A 17,193-nucleotide genomic window follows, 5' to 3' on the forward strand; every position below is an offset into this window, starting at 1 on the left:
GCATGCGCCAGCCGGTGACCTAGGGGACTGTTTAAAAATGTTGGTGCCCGGGCACCATCCCCAGAGAGCTTTTCAAAGGTTATTCTAATGCTCAGCCAGGACAGAGAACCAGTGGTGTAGCGGGAATTGCCCTCAGCAGGGTCGGACGGACGAGAGTCAGCGCGGCCTTGACCCCTTGGGCAGATCAGCTACTCTTTCCCAGCGTCAAGTTCTTTAACTGCAGAGTGGTAGTTAACAGTCACCCCATCACAAAGCTGCTGTGAAATGAGAGGATACATGTCAGCGGCCTCCTTCGGTGTGCCGTGCAGAAGGCACACACGTGCACCCTGTAAGTGTCAACCTTTCTCTCCTTTCAAGGCTCTTGCAAGTGGGTCAGGAATTCCGGGCTGCTCCTAATCCTAAGGGGTTTCCTGAATTGCTAAGTGGTTTTTAAAAAGGTGGGGGAGAAAGGCACGTCTTTCCTTATGCTGGATCCCCACCACACATATAAAATTCACACACACACACACACAGGCATGCACCCCTACTAGGTGAAATGGGCATATTCTATAGTGAAACTATGTAAAAAATCGAGAGTCACAAGCAGCAAACTGAGGGAATGCCTAGTTTCTAAGATCGGCATTGCTTTTCCTGTCCAGAAGAAAACCTATCCGGGGTGAGACGCTTTCTCAGAAAGCCCCTGCCTCACCCCCATCTCCCCCATTATGCCAAGTGCATGTCTCTTCCACCTGGAGGCCCTGTACAGGGCTGGAACATAGTGGGCCCAAGGGAATGTCTGCCAAATGAATGAGTTAATTCTGCCCCTTAAGGCCAGGGATGGACATGTGTAGATCAACAGAGCTCATAATGCCCACCCATGTTAATCCCCTAAACAGGCATTGCATAAACACACCTGAACTTTGATTCCAAGCAACTGGCAGAAAAGGATAGGAAGGTCCATCCAACACGCACAGGAAGCAGCTGCTCAAAGGCCAGTGACCGTGAGCAGCAGCGTCACCACATCTCAGGGTTTGAATCCCACCTACACCTGCAGATGTAGGCAAGTGACTTAATTTTCTGTGCCTCAGTCTATCCACTGTAAAATGGGAATAATCATGGTGTGCACTTGCTAAGGTTACCGTGAGGGTGATTTTAGGTCAGTGATTTAACACGCATGGGCTATAGCCAGGTATAATCACTGCTATGCAACTGTCTGCTATTATTACTACTCCATGGGAGGATATCAGGCAAAGAGATCTCACGTTTCAGGCCCACTAAGAGAACCCCAAGATCTGAGAGCCTTCTGGTTATCACAAGAGAAGGTATGGACCGAAGAAAGTGGGGTGCTGTATTCCCAGATGAATACAGCAACTAGCTTCCCAATGTCCAGCTGAGTTTTTCTTTTTTTTTTTTAAAGGTTTATTTGGCGGGGGGGGGGAAGGAGAGAGGGAGAGAAAGAGAGAATCTTAAGCAGACTCCCCACCAAGTGCAGAGCCCGATGCGTGGCTCGATCTCGCGACCCTGAGATCACGACCTGAGCCAGATTAACCTACTGCGCCACCCAGGCACCCCAGAGCTGCGTTTTCCAAAGTGCAGACCATGGACCAACCCCATCACATCCACTTGAGTTGCTTGGTTAAAATGCTGCAGATTCCCAAATCTCCCTAAGTCCCACCCCAGCCCAGCTGGATCAGACTCTCTGGGGTAGATGCCAAAGATGGTGCATTTTGACAGGCACACCCAGGAGGGTCGCAAGTCCCCTCAAATTTAAGAACCATTGGATTGGCTAAGCTAGAGGATCCATGTCTGTATCCCCCGGAGCCTCACACAATGCCTGACACAGAGCAGGTGCTCAACAAATACCAGGTGAATCCATGCAATGGTTATAACTCTCGAAGTGTTCGTTCAGTTTTTTGAAGGCCCACTATGTGTAAGGCCCATACAAAGCAATGCTGAATCAGACTTCATTCATTCATCTAAACATCTTTACTGGGTGCTTTACAACATGCCAGGCAGTGTTCTAGAAACAAGATACAGAAACAATGACGAATGGGGTTGCTGTTTACAGATACTGACAAGTGCCGAGTACGGAGCTAATAAAGCAGAGTAAAGAGTGGCACGCGACTCTCATTAAACTCAGCATCTAGAGCAACTCTGCCCTTCAGAATTTCTGTGATGATGGAAAAGACCTTTTCAGCACTGTCGAATGGTAGGGAGGCACTAGCTACAAAGAGTTATCAGGCACTTAAAATGTGGCTAGTGTAACCAAGGAACTGAAGTTTTCATTTTAATTGTAATTAATTTTAACAGCCACCCGTGTCCTTATTAGTGCAGGTCTAGAGGCAGAAGAAGAAATGGAAACGGGAAATGATAACACACGCATTATGTACTACAGGGGTTGGGAGGGAGGGGGGAGTGCTTAGAGCACCATGTGTTATCAAATGCCTCTCACCCAATTACCAGATGCCCTAATGTTCTCTGGCTCCGAGAATTGAAAAGAACAAGGTCAGGTACAAGGCATGGTACTTGGGCTGGAATTTTTATAGCCCATGATCAGTTGGAAGAGGTATGCAGCCCAGCCAAGCCCCAGAGACTGTGATTTGGGAACACACTGCCACCCGCAAAGCCTGCCCACAGCTGCCAGAGAGATCTCTTTCGGCCCCACCGCTCTGTGGATGGTCAGTCATTCTGTCCTCGGCTAGAACGTCCCACTGGGCCCAAGACATTGCACGGATTTTAGAAGATTTCCCCGCTTCAAGCCTAAGTACAAATACAAGCCTCCCAAATTCCACCGGAAAATTGGTGGCTAATCCAAACATTTCATAAAATTAGAACTCATTGTGGGGCTGAAAGGAATTCAGGCTGTGCCGCCACCAGAGAAATGGAAGATATTTGTTATAATTTTTTCCTTCATGAGCTGTTTTAAGAAGCAAGTGCTTTTTCTGCTTGAAATAAAGAAGGCACGCGGGGTGGGTGGGGGGCGGGTGGGGAAAGAGGGCGGTGGGAGGAAGGGGAGAGTTTTTGCTTTTGTTTTGTTTTCTTTGTGGTTTGCAAAAAAGCATCACCAGATGACAAATCGGAGGAATCCTGCCTGACTCCCTCATCCCTCAGCTAGCAGAGATAATAAACCTTCCTTCCCAATCCCGGCGGCAGCTCACTTTTGTAAAGACGGTGTTTTTCCTGGAAAAGGGGACTTTTGCTCCTTCATTTTCTTCTTGGGCTTTAGCCCCAGAACATTCACATCCAGAGATTTCATGAGCAAGGAGGATAGCCGAATCATTCATTCAGGCATGCGGCACGTGTGTCGCCAACATTGATTCACCAGGCACTGGACTAGGTACTTGGGCTACATCAGCAAGCCAAAGTGATGAAAATCCCTGCTTGGGTGGTGGGAGCGTGCATTCTAGTGAAAGAAGATGAACAAGGGAGGATTCGCTGCCAGCCACTTCAGAGGTACGTGGGAACAGGACGTGAAGACCCGCCAAGGGCAGACTCTGGAAGAAGCGGGAAACGGGGCTCTGGGAGAGCAAGGAACCCCGTCGTCTGACTGTCACTCACCCCTTTCGCCCAGAGCAGAGCAGTGTCTGACACACAGCTGGCCCTCAACAAATACTTGTTGAGTGAATGATGAGGCCTGACACCAAAATCGGTCCCAGAGCTCTCATCTTACAGATGAGTTAGGCAAAGCTATCGAAGGGATGGATCTTGCCCCAGCTCATGCAGCTCAAGTTGTGGCAATGAGGGGACTGAGCCCAAGCCTCCTGACACCAGTCCCAGACTCATGATGCCCCACAGCCATTCGGCAAGTATTGACGGCATTCTTATTGTGGGCCAGGCCCTGAACTAGGCACTGGGAGGACACAGATGAGTAAGGCACAGAATAACTGAGATTATGGGACAGAGTTCCTCCAATTACCATTTTCACAAGCTTGGAGACAACTTCTCTGAGCTTTAAGTCTGGGTTCAACGGGTGTCTACCATCCAGCATGCAGATAAAAAGCCAAAGGGCTTTTTAGGTAGCAGGAGGGCTAAAGAAGCTTCCAAGGTCCCAGACCCATGAAAGGCTACGGAACCCAGTGGTTACGACCATGACCCTGATGTCAGACAGCCCAGTCCTAAATCCCAGCTCTGAGACTTTGAGCAAAGTCATTGACCTTTCTAAGACTCCTCTTCCTCATCTGCAAAATGAACATCCTAATGATACAGAAGAATGGGAGAGAAGGCATGTCAAGTACTCAGAACAGCACCTGGCATACACCAGTCACTCAATAAATGTTTCCTGCCATTAACACTGTTAGGGAAAGGACACTCCATCTGCTCTGGAGCATCCTACACACTCAAGCAGGTGCAAAGGACTCAGGGGAGATTTCCACTTAATTCCTCTCCTCTCCAGGATTTCTGCTACCAGCTGCATGCACACCCATTCACACACCAGTTCCCTCCCTGAACGTCACATTTGATTCTCTCTGGAAAACCTATCATTTGACCATGAGGAAGATGCAAGGTAGGGTTCTCCCTAAAGTGAGCACATCCCTGCCCTGCCTTTCCATCCAAACACATTCACACGCTGGGCTTGGAGCTGGACGGTTAGCCTCTTCCCTCCCACTCCTTCTGCTAGCTGAAGGAAAAGTTCACTTTGAAATCTACTAAGAACCATTACAAGGTAATTACATGGCATCTGGGGCCACTGAGAGTTTCTCAAAGTTTGTGGGTATCTTTTTTAATTGACTCTGAGAAAGTCAAGGCTGGCTGCATGAGGGATGTACTTGAGGCCAAGGGATGAAATTCCGAGAGATTAAAACAACACACACATACTCACTCACACTCACAGACACGCACCAGGGAATCGGTCTCCTTAAATGGACCAGCTAAGACGGGTTAAGTGTAGGGGGCGCCTGGGTGGCTCAGTTGGTTAAGCTACTGCCTTCGGCTCAGGTCATGATCCCAGGGTCCTGGGATCGAGCCCCGCATCGGGCTCCCTGCTCGGCAGGAAGCCTGCTTCTCCCTCTTCCACTCCCCCTGCTTGTGTTCCCTCTCTCTCTGTCTCTCTCTCTCTCTCTCTGTCAATTAAATAAATAAATAAAATCTTAAAAAAAAAAAAAAAGATGGGTAAGTGTGGGCCACAATAATCAGGATCTGAAATGACCAGAGTAGCCGCAAGTTCTAGAACCAAGAGGTGGTTGAGTCGCCTTGGGGCAGAGGTTGTATCTTGCTCTTTATTTTCTCCCCGGTGCCCAGCACAGTGCCTGGCACACAGGAGGAGCTCACCAACCATCTGAATAAATATTTTTAAAGGCTACGTGGGAGAGGCAGAAGGAACACTTGCCACAAGAAATAAAAATGACAGCAGATATTTCTACTCCTTCTTAGGAAGCTGTCTAGGCTCCTAGACGAGAGCTGAGACAGACTTGAGTTTCATTCCTGCCATCCTCCCCAAGTGACAAAGAGAGTGGCCCTGGGCCTCAGTCCCCTCTGCAGGGAGGTGGGAATAGCTGTAGCATCTCTCCCTTAGAACAGGTCTAAGGACAAGGACATCCATCAGGTGACGTAGGTGAGGCACTTACCCCGAGGCCTGGCAAAAATAAAGTGCTCCCTAAAAAGGAGTTTGATCAATTGATCAATTGACTCCCTCCTTAAGGATAAATTAGTAGTAAACGCATGAGTCAAGTCTTCCTTTTAAGTGAAGCTGCGAAAAATACCTCTTGCCCTAGGAAGAGGCCCTCCTTAGTCTTTTCCTCAACCCTCGAGTCTTGCCGCCACCCCACCTGTCACCAGGCTGAAGGAGCTGAGCCCTCCCGGGATGCCAAGTGCCCCCACCACTGCTAAAGCCACAGGGAGAAAAAAATGTGGTCTCCAGGGAGAGCCACAGGCAGGAACAAGAGCAGAGCCAGCCTGGGCTCTGGCTTCCCCGGGACCCCAGGGCAAGCTCTACCAAGCGCTAGGTATGTTAGGGATAAGCAAAGATCCCTCTAAGCAAACCCACAGAACATGAACTTGCCCTCCTCCAAACCCCGGAGAATCACAGCTCACATTTACCAAGGACTGGCTACGTGTCAGACACTGCTCTCAGCACCATTCCTGGATCCACAGGCCCACGTAGGAGGCATGTCCTACTATTCCGTCCCATTTTATACATGAGAAAACGGATACATTCTTGGAAAGCGAGAATTTTCTATCTCACGCAGAGTCTAGGGCAGAACCCACCTCACAGACGTGCTTGACAAAGCACCGCCTGCCTTGGGCTGAAGGGGGTGCATGCGCATCTGACGAGACCAGGAGCCAGGAAGGAAGAAGGCCTCCCCAGTGCAGGCTGACACTCCACATGGGGAGACTCTCCTTACACTTGTCAAAGCCTGCACCAGACAATCTGAAAAGAGTTTTGAGAAATAAAGATACTTCCCTTCCCCCGCAACAAGCCTCCTTCTGCCAAAAATCAAGCAACAGGAAGTGAAATCTACATTTCACCAATTTCATTCAGTGAATCCCAGGATTCTCTTTCTGTGAGCTTGGAGACCAGTCTGTCTCAGCCCCTCGATTTACAGGTGAAGAAAGGGGGCTCAACACTGGGGTACCTACTACACGTGATGCACAGCACCCAGGCTGCCCAAGGCGCAGGCACGGCCGATGGGCTGTCCTCCCTTCCCCAGGAGGGTTTCTTCCAAGAATAACACTTAAGGAGCATTTGCTGTGGACCACACACGTTTCTAAGACCTTGACACACAGCGCATTTATCCTCACCGCCACTCCCATTTCACAGATGAAGAAACTGAGTCGGGCGGACCATCTCAAGGTTGCACAGGAGGTTCAAGTGGGCTCTCAAACCCAGGGAGCCTGGCTCAGAGACCATGCTCAGAACCCACCCTCACACTCCCTTTCAGAGCCACAGATGGGATCATCCACTTTCCTTCCACCACCCTGGAGAAAACACAAGAGCATCCCTGCGAATCATCCCTGAGCGGAGCCCGATTCTTGATGAAACGACAAGAGCCAGCAAGGACTCCCAAACCTGCAGCAATCTGCTGTCCTTGTAGCTTTGGAGCTACAGGAATAGGAGAGCTTGACACAAGCAGAGGGGTTGGGAGGGGATGGGGAAGGGATGGGGCCTTTAGGACATACTAAGACAAAGAAGCAACTCCTTCTATTTCCCTGGGAAATTGCCCTCGGGCCCTGAGCCACTTGACTGCCATTCCCTTCCCCTCCCAGGGAAGGGGGAACCTGCCACAGCTACCTCCTAGCCCCTTCGCCCAGAAACCTCATGCTGTCTCAGTATCTCTCATGAAAGTAAGCGACGTGGAATTCTTTTCTTGAGTTTAAAAGGCAAATCATGATGGTGTTTTTTCCAGACATACATTAACTCCGCACTCCAGCCGGTTTACAATTCTTAAAGTACTTGATTTACAACCCAGGGAGAAAATGTTTTGAAAACCTTGCAAACGTACTTTGCATCTAAAGCTTGCCTACTCTGCAGAGCTGATCACCAGGCTTCTCAGATGAGGGGCTGGGGACTCCTGGGAAGATGTGAGAGTGTGGGAGCAACCTCCCAAGGTGGGAAATGGGCTCCCTCCCCCTCCCCCTCCTCCTCTCTGGTAGGGGTGCAGGGCCGCAGCTAACAATGCTGGGCTCTTGGGGCGCCTGAGTGACTCAGTCGGTTAAGCGTCTGACTCTCATCTTGGTTTCGGCTCAGGTCATGATCTCGAGATCGTGGAATTGAGCCCTGCATTGGACTCTATGCTCAGCACGGAGTCTGCTTCAGATTCTCTCTCCCCCTCTCCCTCCTGCTCATGCTCTCTCTCAAATAAATAGATAAAATCTTTAAAATTTTTTTTAAAAAAGTGGGCTCTCCACACCTGTCCACACAGTGGTGAGGAGGAGGTGACTCAGAAAAGGAAGAGGGTGGGGACCCAAGGGGTCTTTCCTGCTGCCTCCCATGGTCCAGAGCTCCCCCTCTCAGGATTGCTGCTGCACTTCTCATTCATTCATTCATTCATTCTTACTGAGTACCTACTATAGGCAGAGCACCAGGCCACGGGCCAGAAAGCAGTGAGGAGTACGACAGCTCCCCTGCTTCCTTCTAATGGGGGAGGAAGGGGAGGGTATACACGGACAAATCATCGAAGCCGCATAGTTTACGTGTTCTGAAGGAAACGGACAAAGGGCCAAGACAGAAGAACGAAGAAGTGGGAGTTTGGACACTGGGAGGAGCCTTGAAGGATGTGGCAAATTCTGAATTTAGTCCCCACACAACCCATGGCCGGGTTTTAAGCAGGGAGAGCCACGATCTAGGATAAAAAGACCACCAGCTACTCTATACTCTATGCTGGTACTTCTCACCAGAATAAATAATAATACCAGTCCTGGTTTCCTAGAGCCTGCTAGGCACCAGGCTCTGTGTCGGAAGCTTCCAAATTCTACTTCTCATGGCAATCCCAGTTGGCCTAGGATGCTGAAAGCTGCACTTTGTAGGTGAGAAAACAGAAGCTCGGAGAAAACGTGTAGCTTGCCCAGGGTCATCTAGCTGCCAAGTAGCAGGGATGAATTTGAACCCAAGTCCGTCTGGTCCTACAGCCATGATTTCTTCCCCTACACCTCATTTAGATACTACCTTGCATTGTTCCCAGATTATTCCAGATGAATGACTCACATGCCCCAACTAAGTCTCAGTATCTCGGTGCAGGACTTGTCATGTTCTCCGAAATGACCAACGGTCCTGAGCACTTAGGAAGCACTCATTCAGTACATCGGGTTTACTGCTAGATTAAAAGGAAAAGGAGGCATGCCAACCCCCTACATATGTTGAGTCTTTATTATGTGTTTCTAGTATGTTGTGTCTGAATATGACTACTCAGCCACAGAGCAGGGAGGAGTGGTGGACAATAAGAAGAATGAGGAAGACCACCAGCAAGTGCTGCCAGGTAGGGATGTGGGGATCATATACACACAGGGCGCCCCATGGAGAGACAAGTGAATGGCAACCCGTTCTCCCAGAGCCACCCGTCTGGGGGCTGCTTTGGGCCAGGAGGGGAACCTTTTCAAATTCATCCACCTCGAGGGAAGCCGTTTTCTATTTCAAACAGATGTACCTTTTAAACTAACCACAGCCCCAGATGCACTTAATATACATCTACTGTGTGCCAGGCACTGGGCTAAAGGCTCAGCTACATCACATCATCTTATTGAATCTTCTCAACAGTCTGGAAAGTAAGAACTGGTATAAGCCCCGGATGAGAGAACAGAGGTGTCAAGGAGATTAGGAACTAGGCCAAGGTCACACCATTGTCAAGCTGTGGGATGGAATGTGGAAGCGGGCATCTGGTTGACCATGGCACACAGGACACTGCTTTCCACTTCTGACACAAAATGAGCGTGAGCGTTCTGGGGACCCACAGATTGGAATCTTGAGGGCCTGACAGATATGAGGCTTCCACTCCCATCCCCACTCCCCACCCACTCCCCTAGGCCCTGCCTTGTTTTGTTTTGTTTTTAATAATAACTTTATTGAGATCTAATTTACATATCACAAAATTCACCCATTGAAAAATGTACAATTCAGGGACTTCCAGTATATTCACCGAGTTGTGCAACCATCACCACAATCAATTTTAGAACATTTCCATCCCTCCAAAAAGAAACCCCACCCCCCATTAGCAGCTACTCCCCATTTCCTTCCAACCCACTCAAGCCCTAGGCAACCACTCATCTACAGTCTGTCTCTCCGGCTCTGCCGAATTTGGACATTTCACAGAAATGGGATCATACAACATATGATCTGTTGTGACTGGCTTCATTCCCTTAGTATCACGTTTTCAAGTTTCATCCATGTTGTAGTGCGTTCGTAGTACTTTGTTCCTTTTTACTGCGGAACAATAATCCCTAAATATTCCATAAATAAAATTATGGAAAGGATCATATACAATAGTCCATAAATAAGCTGAACATACCACATTTTATTTATCTGTTCATCAGCCGATGGACACTTGGGTTGCTCCTACTGAGGGCTCTTAGGAATAACGCCACTAGGAACATCTGTGCTCACGTTTCCGTGTGGACGTGTGTCTGCATTTCTCCTGGGCAGGCCTGGGAGGGAAATTGCCCATCCCCATCTTAAAAGGCAGTTACAAGTTCACCGAAGAGCCCCGCCGTGAAGTCAACATCTGGCTGCTCCTGGGCCGTTTCCAGAGAATTTTATCAATATGGCCAGACTCCCCTCACGGGTAGGTCATCTGGCCGAGCCCCTCCTATTCCGGGGCCTGGGATCTTCTCATTCCCGCCCTGTACAGTGTCGTCTGGGCCAGCACAATGATAAATGCATTCTGCTCTAAAACAGATACTTCACAAATCATAACTTACAGATGCTCCGGGACTTTCATGTGGGAAACACAAACGAGACTTAGGCCGTCTGACTCCAGAGCCACTGAGGACAGGAAGCCGACAGGCCCGGGACAGCCGTCTCTCCCCCTCACGAGTGCAGGCGCGCATGCAGCAGACAGGGAATCCGTGCACAGAACGGTCCGCCCGGCTCTGCAGAGTTTGCCCGTGTTAAGCCGCATTCATTCCCAGCAATTGTTTTTCAATCCCAGCAAATCAGAGAGCTCCTTGAGGTCACAGAAGACAACCTGCCGCCTTTCCACGTCCTAAGTAGTCCCTTGCCCAGTGTATTCACATCAGTGTCCATCCCACAAGCCTTTGTTGAGGACCTACTATGTGCTAGGCATGATGCGAGGCACGACGGGAGGTTTAAGACAGTAAGGTCGGGTTTACTAGCAGACAAGGCACCCGGCCCCAACCCTCCTGTACTGCTGCTTCCCAGGAGGAGGTGAGATGTCCTGCGTGCTGTGGGTGCATTTCTATCTGCAGGCAGGGAAGTGAACCAGCTGACCCCTCCAGGCCTGCTAGGGCTTCCAGAATCTGAGGCTACTCGAGGAACAAAGAACTCAGTGTGTGTCCAGGTGGAGAGCTCCCTGACTTGATTCATTAAAACAGACTCATGGCCCAACAAGCAGACAGCTCGCCAGAAGCAGACACATTAATGCGGTTCCGATCCTTATCTTCTCATACCTCAACTCTTGCGAAAACCTCCAGGCTAGCCTCCCTGCTCCAAGCCAACACACCAGACTGCTGGGCTCAGAGCCCCGCTGAGACCAGAACCCAGCCCAGCCCATCTAGAGAAAGAGATACGGTCAAGGTCTCCGCATTCACACTGCCTGCATCCAAACCCTGGCCCTGCTTCTGCGTGTGACCTTCACGGTCTGCAACTCAGTTTCTTCATCCAGGAAATGGGATAATAACAGGCACATTATGAGAATTAAATCAGTTAATATGTGCCTGGCGGTGTACCTGGCCCATGTTATAAGCACTCAGAAAGTATTAGCTGCTATTACTATTATTAAATATTATTATTACTACCCCAACCTATCTTGCCAATCTTGCTTCCTACTGCATCCCAGCACAAACCCTGCATTCTAAGTAATCTGGCCTGCTCACCCTAGAATCCTCTTTGCCTGAAATGCCCCATATTTCAGTCTTCTGAAACCCAAATCAAGGATCATCTTCAACATCATCAGCCCTCCCTAATCTTCCAGAATGCCACAGCCCTTTCTCTCTATTCCTTTCCTGAACAGTGCAAAGAAAACTTTTCCCCCAGGAAAAGAATCACCCCCATGGCGGATCTTCTGACACCATGAGCAAAGTATCACGCCCAAATCCAGAGGTCACCGGTTGTGCAGCATAAGGAAGGTTCTCCATTTCTCTAGCAGCAGTGGGTTTCGAAATAGACCACTTGACCCTCCAGCTGTATGAGCCTGGGCAAGTTACTTAACGACCCTATGCATCATTTTGCCCGTCTGTTCAATGGGTTTAACTCAAGTGCACACCTCTCGGGGTTGTTGTGAGTGTTAAATGAGAGATGTCTGGAAAGCAGTTAGCACAGCGGAACACACACCAAGCTTTCAAAAGTGTCTGCTGGTAGTAATCACAGTAGCTGTGGCCATATGAGGAGGGGGTGTCCCTGTCCAGAATCGAATGTGATCGAACAAACTAAGCTTTAGTAAGCTACATTCCAACTGGAAAATCACCTGATATAATCCAGTCCTGTACCAGGCACTCAGACCAGGTAACTGCTTACTGCATCTTCCACCAGATGGGTAGTTCCGTGGGCCTCGGTCACTCCTGTGTCCCAGCATTTTAACGTGGAGAGCAGCATACAGGAGATGGTAATAAATCTTGCAGCCACACAGAACTAGTTCAATATCTGTAAGTACATTTTATCTTGGCTACTAGACTACAAGCTCCTTAAGAGCTAGCATCACGTCTTGCACTAGTAAAGATTAAATGAGCGATGCAAAAAATACCAAACCGAGAATCAGGTTGCTTAGACCCAGCTCAGTCACTGGGTTATTCTGGAGGATTAGGGAGGGCAGATGATGTTGAAGATGATCCTTGATTTGGGTTTCAGAAGACTGAAATATGGGGCATTTCAGGCAACCCCGGAGAAGTCCCTTAACGCTTCTATGCTTTATTTTTCCCATCTCCGGGATGAGAAGTCTGCACCATGTGTTGGCCAACGCATCTTACTCCCTGAAACTGGGTTTGGGTCTTCAGTGCAACATGGTACCTGAGCCCCTGCAGATGACAGCCATCTGGCTCAGCAGGCCAGCTTACAATATGATAGCACCCCTCATTTGCAGTCTTCCAGCACCAGGCAAGGAGTAACTTTGGGCCAGTGCTTAAAACACCCATTTTTGGTCAAATCAGTTCATTTGCGGAGTGAGGACGCCCCATCACCCAAGCTAGAGCTCTGGTACCCCCAGGCACACCAATGGCAAACTGGGGGCACACTCTGCCCACTGGTCCTGCACCTCCCATGTCAGACCCCTCCCAGAGACCTCGCCTCCTGTTCATATCGCACAGCATACTGCTCACAAGAGATACTTGGTGCAGAGGGAAAGTTGAACTTGGCCCTTGGTGGGGAGGTGATCACATGACACCGCTCCTCAAAATGTTGTTTGTTTTTGGGTTTGGGTTTTATGGCAATAGTTTGCACAGCCTGAAGGTCCAGGCAGTTTGGCTCAAAGAAAATGCATGCCATGTTATGCCACAGGGGCTCCACTCAACAACGGCCCGGCCCAAAACTGTATCAAAACAAAAGTTGTGCAAGAAACAAAGCCCAAATTCAAGGCTTTAGAAATGCATTCAGATCCTATCAGAATCTGGCTGATGGTCTTGGCTTCTTATGGGTGCACTTTTCTGCGAACCTCACATTCCCTAATTAACCTAAAAAGTGGGTTCTTTCCCTACCATTCTCTGAGTGATAGCATGCTGATTTTCCAATGCACCATGTCTCTGATGGTCTTAAAAATCTAAGGGAAGGTCTACGTGAGATGAGAAAAAAAATTCTGCTAAAAGAAGGAACTAAACCAGCTAATTTCGCCTCTTGAGGCTTTCCATCAATTATTTTATTTAATTGTTACACAAGTCCACGAAACTGGTACTATCGGTAGCCCATTTTACAGATGAGGAAGCTGAGGTTTCAAAAAGTTACAGAGCACGCACCAGCTCACGAAGCTAGTGAAAGGCTGGGATTTGAATGTCCGCCAGGGCTCTTAGCCCTTCTGCAAGAGTGCTTCCTTGTGGGGTGTGTTAATCTCTGGAACAAGCCACTTGGAGTCCTTGTGTCATGGACACCCTCCGGCAGTGGCCACAAACCACATTTGGGAATTCAGAGAGGAGTGTGCCTGGACTAGGCCAGGCCGAGGGCCACTCCAAGCTCCTGATCCTGCAACTCTCTTCAGAAGTGGCTTTCACAGAACACAGAAGATGATGCTGCATGGTGCTCTGTTTGATTCAGAAGGCCCTTCCAGATGTACAATTAAAAGCCACAACATTTTCATTTTTAAACACTTCTCTGCCTCTGAGCTGCTTTCAACGGGAGTGCTGATCCCACAGCATCTCCTGCCCGGGACACCAGCCACCAGCGTTGGCAAAGCGGCTTAAAACCCCTGCTCCTCTTGAGAGGTGCCATATAAGACATGGCAATGAAAAAGACAAATGACATGAAAACGTCACTTTGGAATTCTACCCAAAGCCCGAAAAGTCAGACCTGAGAGAGCGCTCTCTCGATTCTCCTCCACCGCACCCCGAAAGCAAGTTGTAGCTATTCACTGCATCCTTAGAACCAGAAGAAAACTCCCAAGTTCCGACTTCAGATGACCATGTCTTGCTGCTCTTGACAGATTCTGAGTCACCAAGTGTTGTACAGGGGAGAACGACTTGCTGACCAATTTTTTTGTGGGGGTTTGTTTTATTTTCTGTTCAGCCAGGCACAGGGAATTTTCCACCTGACAATTCCTGCTTCTCACTTAAGTTCTTATACCATCTGTGAGCACTGTGCTCAGCAGGGGGAGGACTCAAGGCCAAGGAGGGCTTCCCATCACCAAACCTCAGTTTTCCCATCTGGTTAACGCAAGCCTTTCACCAGATGATTCTGCTAAGGTTCTCAGCTTATCTATGGAATAGAAAGCAGTTTGAGGATTGCCAGCTTCTGAGCCTGGATCTGCTACCAGATTCAAAATCTTTACATAATTTTTTAGTAAAACAAGAGATTTGGCTGAAATTAATAGCACAATGGGAAACGACCAGGGCTGGACAATAACAGAGCAGGACTGGAGTCCCCCGGCGGAGAAATGAGCCTCTCCCGTTCTCAGGGCGCCCCCTCGTGGTCCTTCGACTAAATCCCGACGGAATGTTCAGAGTTTCTGCAAATAAAGGGAAAGACACCCACCAAAAGAGAAAGGCAGGCTCCCGTCTACTGATGCAATCCCTTTCACTCTAACCTCGTCTGTGGACCAGACAGCGAGACGAATGCCTGACAGGAAGCCCCAGTGAAGCTCAAAAAGGTGTCTGCCATAGACAAGATTTCATTCTTTCAAACAGTTGGCGGCAGCTCCCCAGCATTCAGGCTTCTGTGTCCCCTGGCAGATCCCAGACACACCCTTGCCACTCAACCTCTCAAGCTCACATCCTCAACCTGCAGCTCCGACCGCGTCTGTTTTTCATTATTCTGCTTTCCAACTTCCCAGCGCGATTCTTCAACAGCTATTAAGACAACACAAGCAAGGACCTAGGCTTAGTTCTTGCTTTTTCGACATCCAGCCTGGGGAATATCACCTCAGAAGAAAAGCATGAATGAAGTGCACGTTTCTCAGCCTCTTCTTCCGCAGACCTGAAAGTCTGTTCCTCAAAGGACATGTCTACAACCATCTCCTCTTTAAAACGCTCAGACTACGAAAAAATGGCACCTGCCCAGAGTGAATTCTTCACTACTTGCTATCAGATTTGTTTATCCGAGACAGCTTTAAAACTACAATGTACAATGTCTCAAATTTCCAATTAACCTACGACAGACTTCTTTTTTAAGCTATAGAATACAACTGGATCAACCCAAACAATGAAGCTTAGGATGAGGGAGTTATCCGGGTATCCAAATATTTGAGAATTCGGGGCTAAACCTTCTGATTGGGGCCCCATTTTCTCCACAGAACGGTCCCTGTACAGATTGAAAAGAAAAATGCCAACATCAACCTACCTACCACTTCATTCAACAGTTCATTTTGCTTTTACCCTGTGGTCATTCGTTAAGTTTATAAGCAACCCTGGGCCCCGAAACACCCCCAAAAGTGCACACGAGGCATACCATAATTAGTTCCTGACTTTGGCCCTAAATCGATTAACATACATCTGATATGCTTCAAATCAAAGAACCATGTTGATTTTCTGCCACACACCACACAAAATCTTTCTGCAACAGTCAGTCACTTTGAACCCAACCCTCTGGCCACAAGCAGTGTGGATTTCAAGGGCCTGTTCCCCAGAAAGGAAAAGGACAACAAGCCAAGTTGGGGACACGGAGAGACCCCAAGGTACTCCAACCGCTTCCAAATGGGGCTGGGACCCTGGCAGGGTTTCAGCTGTCACAAAGAGTGGGGCAGCTGGCCCAGTCCCCTAAAGCAATTCAGCAGCCCTGCAACCAGGACCTGAAGGGCAGTGGGGTCGGCTGCAATTCAGCATCTGTGTGGCTACCCATGCCCTGGGCATTTCAGTCCTCCCTGAAGCGGGAGGTGAACTGTCACAACCCTCAGGCATGCAGTAGTCTTTACTTTTGCTCCCTAACCTTCTGTCTTCAAAAACAGGCGGGAGTCCACCCTCCCTTGCAGCTACAGCAGCACCGGGGTGATGGGGAGTAGGAGTGGGAGGGTGGGGGTCGCCCTCACGTACAGGACACGGGACTCCGGGGACCAGCTCCCCGCTGAGGATGTGGGTCTGTTCGGAGTTAGAGCAATAAAGCATTCCAGGGCTTGGTCTGAATGCGTGCCCGCGAGGGAGACCTCCACGGTCCCAACGTTGCAAAGTGTTTGCAAATCATAAACACTACTTTGCTGCTGGGAGAAAAACCCCCAAAATATGCGCAGACAGGATGTAACAAGTGTTCCGAGAGAGAGACACGCCTGAGTCACGGGGAGCTGGGGAGAGAGTGAGGAGTCTGTCTGGGGGTTCCCGGGAAGCCCCTCTCGGACAAGAGAGTCTCGGAGCCCCAGCCCCCCAGCCGGCGCGCCCTCGGTTCGCAGCACCGTCTGGCCCTCGCCCTGGGGGGCGGGGAGGGGGTTCCCCCACTCACCACTCGACCCGAAAACCTCTCGGTGGCCCTCTTGACTTTGCCGTAGGTGCCTTTGCCCAGGGTCTCCTGCAGCTCGTAGCGGTGCTTCAAGTTGTGCTTGTGGTGATGCCGCTTCACCCCGTGCGGCTTCCTGGGCTCCGGGGCCGCTGCCGCCGCCGCCGCCGCCGCCGCCGCCGCCGCGGGGGCTGCGGTGGCCCCCGCCACCACCTCCGGGGGAGAGCCCGGAGCCCCCGGCCGCAAGTCGGGGCCGTCCCCGGCCGCGGGAGCAGCGGCCCCCTCCATGTCGGAACGCAGGGCGAGCCGGTCTGGAGAGGGCAGGACTGGGCACAGCGTTCGAGGTGTCGGGGTCCCCGCCGAGGAAGCCGGGGCGCGCTCAAGGTCGCCCCCGCAGCATCGGGGAGGCGGCCCGATCCCGCTCGGGCTGCGGCTCGGTCACTGGCGGCGGCGCAGACTGCACATCTGGCGCCCCCGGCGCGCACGGTCCGCGCACCGCCCCCCGGCCGCGGCGAGCTGCGGAGCGTCGGGCGAGGTGGCGGCGGTGGCAG

The 17,193-nt window shown here is 50.2% G+C and overlaps 1 protein-coding gene across 1 annotated transcript in view; it reads right to left on the reverse strand.

Annotated features, from left to right (window-relative positions):
• Nucleotides 1-16,930, reverse strand: part of NUAK1 (NUAK family kinase 1) — a 68,840-nt gene extending 51,910 nt beyond the window's left edge. Inside the window, exon 1 of the mRNA XM_028121713.1 lies at nt 16,649-16,930. Within this exon, the coding sequence (XP_027977514.1) occupies nt 16,649-16,930 (282 nt within the window). The remainder of the gene's footprint in view (nt 1-16,648) is intronic.
• Between the last annotated feature and the right edge of the window lie 263 nt (nt 16,931-17,193).

The sequence above is a fragment of the Eumetopias jubatus genome, unplaced genomic scaffold, assembly GCF_037043125.1.
Source record: "Eumetopias jubatus isolate StellerSeaLion01/CBP00866 unplaced genomic scaffold, mEumJub1_p1.0 scaffold_8, whole genome shotgun sequence".
NCBI lineage: Eukaryota > Metazoa > Chordata > Mammalia > Carnivora > Otariidae > Eumetopias > Eumetopias jubatus.